The sequence below is a fragment of the Barbus barbus genome, assembly GCF_936440315.1.
Source record: "Barbus barbus genome assembly, chromosome: 45".
Lineage (NCBI taxonomy): Eukaryota > Metazoa > Chordata > Actinopteri > Cypriniformes > Cyprinidae > Barbus > Barbus barbus.
Genome location: NC_136723.1, coordinates 22382484 through 22392781, shown reverse-complemented (window position 1 = coordinate 22392781; position 10298 = coordinate 22382484). Strand labels below are relative to the sequence as shown.

General features: G+C 36.8%; 2 protein-coding genes across 2 annotated transcripts; both read left to right on the top strand.

Moving 5' to 3' along the window:
• Positions 1–488: 488 nt before the first annotated feature.
• On the top strand, positions 489–2076 carry LOC306863824 (ATP synthase subunit C lysine N-methyltransferase-like; the record flags this gene model as incomplete). Its single annotated transcript, XM_079407368.1, has 5 exons — positions 489–638; positions 684–719; positions 788–928; positions 1000–1050; positions 1876–2076. 5 exons carry the CDS (start codon positions 489–491, stop codon positions 2074–2076), a joined length of 579 nt encoding a protein of 192 aa, XP_079263494.1.
• Positions 2077–4678: 2602 nt separating this feature from the next.
• Positions 4679–9306, top strand: LOC306863924 (serine/threonine-protein kinase PLK2-like). Its single transcript, XM_079407524.1, has 14 exons — positions 4679–4897; positions 5176–5283; positions 5369–5485; positions 5572–5701; positions 5878–6061; positions 6149–6347; positions 6444–6591; positions 6677–6771; positions 6853–6988; positions 7081–7161; positions 7245–7404; positions 7485–7614; positions 8090–8200; positions 8292–9306. The coding sequence occupies exons 1-14, from the start codon at positions 4688–4690 to the stop codon at positions 8481–8483; spliced, it is 2001 nt and encodes a 666-aa protein (XP_079263650.1). The 5' UTR covers positions 4679–4687; the 3' UTR covers positions 8484–9306.
• The last annotated feature ends 992 nt before the right edge of the window (positions 9307–10298 follow it).

Sequence of the window (10298 nt, the reverse complement as noted above, 5' to 3'; positions counted from 1 at the left end):
ATATTATGGCTTTTATTTTTATATTTTCATTTTTAATTTGTTTAAATTTTCTTTTTGTATTTTTTATTAGTTTTGTTGTATATTTCTATTTAGCTTTACATTTTTTGTTTTAGTTATTTTTGTACTTCAACTTATTAGTTAATCATTTTAGTTTAAATTTTTCACCTAACATTTACATTTTATTTGAACTTTATTTCTATATATATATATATATATATATATATATATATATATATATATATATATATATATATATATATTTTTTTTTTTTTTTTTTTCAGTGGTGGTGATTTTCTTTAAACCATAATATTATTATTATTATTATTTATTTATTTATTTATACTTTATACATTTCTATTTTAAATTTTGTTGTTAGACTTTGATACCTGGAAGTAAGAACAAGTCTGTTAGCTTCTGATTCTAATTTCAATCCTACAAACAATATTAAGTTAAAAAAGCGATATGTTTGCCCTGAGATGCTTTACAGTATGGAGGACTGTATTGAGGTCATTCTTGAGGAGCACAGCAGCAGGTGGTTCAGTCATCAGCGGTCCGGCCCCAATGTCACCTTACTGATCGGATCTGCCTTCTCTGGAGTCTACGGACTCTGGGCCATGTTCTGCATGCCTGGACTCAGAGTCCCTTTCAGACTAAAGGTGCTTTGACTTTCTGCACATTTATCTCTTCTGGCTGACCTGGGATCAGGCGATGGACGTTTGATAAGTCATGGATAAAATGTCAGGTTATACTTCCTCTCATGCAGTAACTGTCCTATTCTGAAATGCAGGGTTTTGCAGCATCGTCAATGGGATTTCAATGCACAGGTTTTGAAATAAACTCCATATTATTGGCCTATTCAAGGAGTAAAGCATGCTGGCGTGGAGTACCACACACTGATATTCATTTCGTCAAACACGACTTCTGGAAGGTATTTCAGGTATTTTACATTATGTCAAACATGTCTATAGTTTTCCTTACTGCAGCTCTTTGATATTCCAGACTTATCTGTCCAAATACAGAAACGTGACCATGTTCCTGACTCCTGCAGTGGTATGTTGCTGGATTGACATGTGGGGGCGCTATAACATCATATAATTCATTTTCTGTCCGCAAATCCAACATGCATTTCATGAAGTATTTTCATTTTTATAAGATGCTGACACTTATTTTGTGTCCTTGCTTACTTTAAAACATGCAAGTAAGCTTCAATATGTTAACTTTAGTTGACGCATAAAATGTAAACAAAAAATAAAATTTTTATAGCATTTATTAATTTTAAATTAATTTAATTTAAAGTTAAATTCATTTAGAAATACGGTATTGTTCATTGTTAATTCATGAAGCATTAATTATGTTAATATAAGAAAATTGGAATTTACATTAATAAATGTTAATTATTGTTAACAATTTCATTAATTATTGTAAATGTAAATTGATAAAGTATCATTTATTGACTACAGTAGTTTTTAATGAATTTATTATTAATGAATTTTTATTTTTGTATTTTCCTCGTTTTACTTTAAATGTAAAGTTTTTATATTATTTTATTAGCTTTTGTTATTTGTATATAACTTTTCATTTTTATTTAATAAAATAGCTATTTAAGTACATCAAGTTACACTAAATGAAAAAAAATGCAGCTGAAAAAAAAAATATATATATATACACACACACACACACACACACACACACACACGTACTCCATTTAACATTTTCTTTCAGTTAATGTTTATTTCAAGTAAGGAAAATGTTTTTTTATGGTTTTAGTTAACTATACTAAACTTAAGTGTTAGCGAAACATCTTAGCCTGACTTTTTGTAAAGCATATGAGGGTTGAAGATTTTTTATGATGATTTATACGTGTCAACGTGGCAGATGGGGGTTCTGGAAGAGAAGTTGTTAAAGGAACTTCCTGAGGATGCCAGAGTCATTGTGTGCCGTTTCCCTTTTCCTCACTGGCCCCACAGCTGCACTGCTGGATCTGGATTAAACCAGGTCTGGGCTTATGATGTCCACACTGCTAGAGGACAGTTCTCACCAATCGCAGGCCTGAACCAGCCTTCTGGTCTCCAGTGAGCGGTCCATTCTCAATGGTGACAAACAAGCCACATGCAGCTCAGAAATTGAGATATTTTGCTCTTCATAAAAGCCTTACATAACAGATGATTAATGGTTCTGTGTGACTGTCAAAACTATGAATTTCCAAAGCAAGCTGAAATATTTGATGAGTGATGTTAAATAAATTGCTTGCCTTGTATTGGACATACACTGTACATTGGGATCTAACAGTCAGAGATCACTAATCAAAATGCTTCTATTTTACATTTTCTACTATTTAATCAGAAACTGACATATATTTAAGAGTTTCCAAGCATTTCCAGCATGATTTAAGCGAGGTTATTGTTATTTTATTCAAACAAAACAAACATCAACAAATATTATTGTAATAACAAAAACATATTAAAAATATTTTGATAAATTAATAATTAAAAAGAACAAAAACTATCTAGTCATTTCAAAAATAAAGATAATAAAAATGACAAAAAAAATGAAAATGAAAGCATAATAGAATAGTGTCTGACAGATACTAAAATAACACTGGAATTGCGATGATTCAAAGAGCATCTTGAATTTCACCTTTTTCTGTCAGTACAAAGAGTCACATGATCAATGCCACTCATTAACTTCCATTTGATTTGTGTGTTAGAATCAGACACATTACTGAATCTGAAATAGTTCTTTGTATTGACATAAAAACTTCAATGTTAAAATGAAACACAATCCAAGACTTCACTGTATGTCTCTCATATTAAAATTCAGTAAAGGAGCATGAATGAAACACTCTGAAAATATTATCTTGCATTCAGTTGGGATGGTTATTAGGGATATAATACATAAACATCTAATCTTCTGATGGATCATTTGTCTCATAATCTCCCTAACAGCCATATGAAAAGTTGCCTTGCATGTCTTGGATACCCAGAATAGATCTGTCACGTTTACATAATTATTATCACACTGTCCGCTATTTTACCCTCAATAAAAACTGATGCTGTGGGCTGGAAAATAAAGCTTATGCTTTTATGCAATGTCCACCATCTAACCCTGCAAACACAAGTTCCTCACTCTTCCACACATTCATGTCTTTACACCCTGCTATAGAAGAACCTTCCAGGCTGCAGTTTGACATCATGATTAATTCATTAGACATGTGGTCAGCTAGACATGAAAAGCAATAGGAAAAAAAAGTGAAAATGGGATCTGCTTTTAATTTTACACTGTTATGTGTTTTATTAAGCCGCTCTGTGAATCTGCATCGTTTGCATGCAATCAATATAAATGTTTACCTGTAATAATAACTGAATTCTGCATGTAAACACGTTATGTTTTAGAACTTGAAAAGTTCTGAGAAAAGTCTTCTCAGAACCACAGAACAGCATCAACACACTTCAGCCGATCCAAAATAAAGTAAACATTTCCCCACTCTTCCTCAAGACCACTTCAAAAAAAGCAGTGTATTGTATAGAATTTGTTACCTTAATTTGCAGAACACTGAAAACTGATGGTGCTTCGTTGAATAAAGGATCCTTGAGGTAGGGCAGTTTTCTGGATGTGAATGTTTAACACTGTAGTCAAATCATAGGCCTACTGTTAGATGCTGAGTGCATCTTGCAAAAATACAAAAAACATCACATATGCATTAGTCATGACATTATGTAAATATGTGGGGAAAATGGTATATTATTATCAAATATTATCAAATATTATATTATTATCAAATAAACATATTTATTTGATTTCTATCATTTAGACTCTAAAAATAATATTATGATCTATGTATGCTTCTTGTATATCTAAATCAATAATGTTATAAATCTGTTGGCTGTGTGTAACAGGAGTGTCAGTATGAGTCATACATGCGCCACACAACCAAATCCATTCAAACTAATATACATCCATCCGCATGGTGGCGCTGGAGAGCTTTACTGTAATATACACTCTCTCAAACATGCCCATGCATGTCCTTATAGATACAAAATCACAAACTATATGGACAGATTGAATAAAGTAATATTAAGTGAATAAAATGCGTTAAAAATCTGAAAACTTTATTATTTATAAAACATATTGTAAGATACAGAGGGGTTTGAAGTATAGATAAATAATAATAAAATATAATCGAAAAAATATGTTTAGTTTCTTTTTCCATGTTAAAGTTATACATTTAACTTCAATTTAATGTAGGCTAATAAAAGTCATTACAACTGTGCTTTACAGATCGGTCTATTCTCAGAAATACAATAATCCATATGAAGAGTTCAAGTGCTATTTGAAATTTTCTTCTAAAATGATAATTTTTCTCAGACTCCTGTGTGTAGCTTCAGTAATTTCACTTTAATGACAATGAATAAGTTCGTTTGATTGCATTAAAGTGAAATAACTGGACATAAATATAGGAGCCTGAGAAAAATGATCATTTTAGAAGAAATTTCAGACGGCTTTTGCATCTGAACTCTTCATATGTCACAGAACAAACCAAAACATTGGTTTTGCGATTCAAGCCGCTGTTCAGAGACGCGAGTCTACTTCCAGTGGAAATAAAAGAACTGGGCGGAGCGGCGCGGCGCAGCGCGCGCATGTATAAGAGCGAGGCTCTGTGGAGATTCCTCCCAGTCTGGACTCGAGCATGGACATACTCAGGACTTTAACACACCACCATCAGCATCATCAGCCTGTGAATAACGGCAAGATGTGTGAACACACACACCACAGACCCACCGAGAGCAGACGAGGGAAATCAGAGGATAATAATGCTCATGCCACGCAGGAAATGTCACGCATCATCTCGGATTCAGCCACTGGGAAATGTTACTGTAGAGGAAAAGTTTTGGGCAAGGTAAATATTTTACATCTGACTTAGGAAAAAGTAATACCATAGTATTTTTGGAGCACCATTTACCTACCATAATACAGTAATATATACATATTAATGCCAATGGTAGTAGGCTACTTTGAAAGTGTTTATTTTGAATTTTATGTTTCTATTAAACCAAATCAATAAAATAGTTATGCATAAGTTTACATAAGAGGTGACCAGCTGAATATATTATATTTATATGCTCTAGTTTATCATTGTCTTACAATGCATGCGCTCTCTCTCTCTCTCTGTTGTAGGGTGGTTTTGCCAAATGCTATGAATTTACAGATCTGAGCACTGGCAAAATGTATGCAGCCAAAATCATTCCACATACGCGCGTCTCCAAACCTCACCAAAGGGAAAAGGTAACTTGCTTTCCTGTTGTAATGTATTTGCACCTGGCTGCATTGTTTGAATTGCTTATTAAGCGTGCAACCATTTGATTGACAGATTGACAGAGAAATCGAGTTGCACAGAGCCCTGCATCACAAACACATCGTTCACTTCTACCACCATTTCGAGGACAAAGATAATATCTACATTCTACTTGAATACTGCAGCAGGCGGGTGAGTGCTATTGACGCCCTTCTTCGATTGATGAAACGGATCTTGTAGGAAATATTGTTGCTCATTTACTGTTTTTTTGTCTTCAGTCACTAGCACATATTCTCAAGGCCCGAAAGGTGCTTACAGAACCAGAGGTTCGGTACTACCTAAGACAGATCGTCTCGGGGTTGAAGTATCTCCATGAGCAAGAAATCCTACACAGAGACCTTAAACTAGGTAAGCAACTAACATATACTAATAATAAAGCCAACCTGTAGCTCAAATATGGCTGCAGCAATGCCAAAATCATGGGTTGAGTTCCCTGGCAATGCATAAACTGATAAAACATGTACCTTGAATGAAATTCAAATAGATGTAAATGTAATAAACCCCAATTCTGTTGCTCTTCCCAGGTAACTTTTTCATCAGTGAGTCTATGGAGCTCAAGGTTGGAGACTTTGGTTTGGCTGCAAAGCTCGAGCCGGTGGAGAACCGTAGAAGAACAATATGTGGAACACCAAACTACCTGTCGCCTGAAGTCCTCAATAAGCAAGGGCATGGATGTGAATCTGACGTGTGGGCACTCGGTTGTGTGATGTAAGTAAATTGACTGACTTTTCTCTTGAATTTCACGTAAATGTCATGGAAATGCATATTTATAATAGACAACTTGCATCCCAACAGGTATACCATGCTTTTGGGAAGACCTCCATTTGAGACTACTAACCTTAAAGAAACGTACCGGTGCATTCGAGAAGCGCGATACTCCATGCCGTCGTCTTTGTCGTCCCAAGCCAAGCATCTCATCAGCAGTATGCTGGCCAAAAACCCAATGGATAGGCCACACCTCGATGACATCCTACGCCACGACTTTTTCTGCCAGGTGTGTGTCTCTTTGTGGAAACTAAACTATCTTGACCAGTTCCCACACAATGAAATATTCAGTGGCTTTGAGCTTGTTTTTTCCCTCTTATATCAGGGTTTCACACCAGACAGACTGTCTGCTAACTGTTGCCATGCGGCCCCAGACCTTCACCACACCAGCCCTGCCAAGAGCTTCTTCAAGAAAGCCGCAGCCGCCCTGTTCGGTGGAAAGAAGGACAAAGCCAAGTACTTGGAGACTCAAAGTAAGCGCTTACTAGTTTAACCCAAATCATTTCTGGATTACCCAAATTGCATAATCAGACTAATAAACGTCTTGGCTTCTGGCAGATAAACCAACCAAGGAGGAGGAAGACATAAACAGAGTATGCCTTGACCTCCGGAAAACGTCAATCAGCCCTCAACCCTGTAGACAAACTCTTGAGGTGAGCTCCTTCATCCTCCGTCAGAGTTGAGCAGATAGTTTAAGATTGCAACCTAACCCCGCATTCCTTAATTTCCCACAGGACAGTAAAGCCCCCATCCCAGCTGCTGGAAAACCAGCTGTCCCGACGAAGGACACCAGCAGCAAACAACACATTAAAGACAGCATTCGAATGATAGTGCGAGGAACCCTCGGGAGCTGCAGTAGCAGCAGCGAATGTACGTTGCTCTTTTCTTTTTTTCCAAATTAAGGATGTTAATGGATGTTTTATGCAATATTTAATGGGTTTTGGTGCTTTTTGTGTTTTCAGGTCTCGAGGACAGCACAATGGGAAGTGTCGCGGACACTGTGGCCCGAGTACTGCGAGGCTGTCTGGAGAACATGCCGGAAGGTGGGTATCAGACGATCTGAACGCCGTCTGTTTCTCAATTGCAAAGTCACTTTTAATAATCCATTTTAATCTCTCGTTCACAGCTAATAACATTTCAAAAGAGAGCGTGAACAGCAGCTTCCAGTGGGTGACTAAGTGGGTGGACTATTCCAACAAGTACGGCTTTGGCTACCAGTTGTCAGATCACACAGTTGGCGTTCTCTTTAACAACGGCACTCACATGAGCCTGCTGTCAGACAAAAAGTATGTTGAAGATCCCAGATGTCTTTTTAGCTTAAAAGCCATTGATTTCATGAAGACTAACATGTCTTTTTGACCTTCAGGACGGTGCATTACTATGCAGAGCTGGGACAATGTTCAGTCTTCTCCACTACAGAAGCCCCAGAGCAGTTTATCGGCCAGGTCACCATCTTAAAATACTTTTCCCACTACATGGAGGAGAATCTGATGGATGTAAGTATCCTCGCTTGGTTGAAATGCGATTGCTATCAAATCAAGTCACCATTGTTGATATACTGCAGCACTTTATACAGTCCAGATTCAAAGCAGCTTCAAAATAATGAACAGGAATATAGAACTTTTTCAAATGTGAGAAATTCACATCTCTTAAATAGCCAGTAGTGTCCTTATTCAAGTTCAGTTCAATCAAATTGTGAAACAAGTTAAATTCAAGTTAAACAAGACAATAGTGTCATTATTTAGCTATTTAACTAGTCAGTTAAATGTGGATAAAATTTTCGTGTTGGAAAATTAATCAATTATCAAGTCATTTCAAGCAGCTCTACAGAAATCAATAGTGTCATTATTCAGCTCAAGTTTTGTTCAGTAGTGTCAGTGCAGATAATATTACTGAATATTGAGTGTCTTTAAACCCCAACTAAGCAATTTGCATCAGATTTTCTGATTACTACTTGCTATTCCTCAACAGGGAGGTGATTTACCTAATGTCACAGATGCAGGCAAGCCCAGACTTTATCTTCTTCAGTGGCTCAAGTCTGATCGAGCACTCATGATGCTCTTCAACGATGGCACTTTCCAGGTAAAACTTCACGTTTGTACTTCTAGAATGCAAAAGCACACAGATGCTGACGTGAAGCTACTTGATTTCTAAACGCACGCTATTCCTGCAGGTGAACTTCTACCACGATCACACCAAGATCATCCTGTGCAATCAGAGCGAGGAATACCTCCTGACGTACATCAACGAGGACCGTGTGTCCACCACGCTGCGCCTCAGCACCCTGCTCGTGTCCGGCTGCTCAGCGGACCTGCGCAGCCGCATGGAATATGCACTTAACATGCTGCTGCAGAGATGCAACTGAAGCGACAGACTGGAATACTTTGAAAGGACAAGAATGTGAACTACATACGGCTGGACGGGAGTGTCGAAGATGGGAGGAGATGTCATGGATTATGAGTTTTGCAAACGGACTGAACCGAGCTGGGCTGGAACCAGAGGCGACGATGAAATAATGACAAATAGATCTCGTTTAGGTCTTTTTTAATGCAGAAATCTTGCTTTGTTGAAGCCAAACGGAGGTGTTTATGTTGAGGCAAGGTGGTTTCAGCAAGGCGGGGTGGTTGGATGTAGCTCTTTTGAGAGCAGATTTCGTTTAACTGTGAAAACATTCCTGCTTAAGGACACGGGGCTGTGTCGTGAAACGATCCGATGCTGTTCTGCACGTTCAGTTCTTCCCATCCCTGTGTTGCAAGAAGAACCGGCTGCATTTCACTGTGTGGACACGACCTGCAATGCCATGGACATAACTTATTATCAGAAAGAACCCAGTATTTATTTATTTAATAAAGACGATCTTAGAATTATGTTGGTGTGAGCACACGTTATTTAATTGTTCGTTACAATAATCGTGACTGGCGCTTTGTCCTTTACTGTACGTCAATCTCCCGGGCCATCATGGGAGTTGTGACAAACTCATTATGCAAGGCCAATGGCAAAACCGCAATTAGCGTTTGTCTTGTCTTGATGTTTGTGTGAAGATTAAAGATGAATATTATCGTGGAGGTGTTGTATTTTGTTTCTTCTTTGAAGTGCAATTACCCCTATTGTCCCTGCATCTGAGTGCCAAAGCAGTCGATTACGTAAATCTCCAGGGGCCCGATGAAGCGACTTCAAAAACACACATTGTGCTTACAAAAGGGAAAAAAAACAAGAAAAGAGAGTGTTGTTTCACCACCTACTGTCTGCCCAGCACAAGCTCCCTACGCTGCGCTGTCAGGCCCTCACATGCACTATATTAAAACGAGTAGAAAAAACAGTACTTGTCTAGATTTCGTACTGTTTTTTTAATGCATTGCTTAAAACTACTTAATTGCATTTCATTTTTTGCATTTAGAACAGACGCATTTTTGTTTCACAAACGAAAGAAATGAAGCTTTACACCTTCACTGACAAACAACAAATTGTAAGTCTTTTCATCATGCAGTAATTAACAAATTTGTTATAATTAGTCATAATTTAAAGATAAACAGAGTGCACAAAAGCTAAATAAAAAGAATCAAATCGATGAATCAAACCAAAAGCATCTGAACACAAATGGCTCACAATGCTTCTTTTATAGATTATGAACTGCACAAAATCCATTGATTAGACAAAATAGCATGGAAAACCATGTTTAGGACACAACCATGACTTTACTGTCAATTTAAAATGACAGCTCACCCAAACATGAAAATCCTAGCATTTCCTCACATTCATGTCATCCACATTAGCTCAAAATCTCATGATCAATAACACTAAAAGTTAAGAGATTTTTACAATGACAGTCATTTGTATGTGAATGCAACTTCTTGCGACTTATGAATTAATGTCACTAAAACAGACATTTCTAAATCACTTTTCACAACAAAATCAAAAAAAAAAAAAAAATGTTTCGTTTTGGGGACCAATTCTCACTATTGACAACGTCTTTTGCCTCAATAAGGTAGTTGTTAAATTTAGGTATGGGGTTGGATTAAGGGATCTTAAATATGGTCATGCTGAATAAGGCATTAATACATGCTATAATAAAAACTAATAAAACAGCCAATTTGCTTGTAATATTCATGGTAATAAGCCACTAGTTCATAGTGAGAATTAGTCCCAAAAAACAAAACCTATTTTAGAACCATTAAGATTT

Excerpts from the sequence above, each read along its gene's own strand:
- LOC306863924 (XM_079407524.1), top strand. The coding sequence starts at position 4,688 with ATGGACATACTCAGGACTTTAACACACCACCATCAGCATCATCAGCCT. Across the intron at positions 5,284-5,368 it reads AACCTCACCAAAGGGAAAAG|ATTGACAGAGAAATCGAGTT; the intron begins GTAACTTGCTTT and ends TTTGATTGACAG. Across the intron at positions 7,162-7,244 it reads TCTGGAGAACATGCCGGAAG|CTAATAACATTTCAAAAGAG; the intron begins GTGGGTATCAGA and ends TCTCGTTCACAG.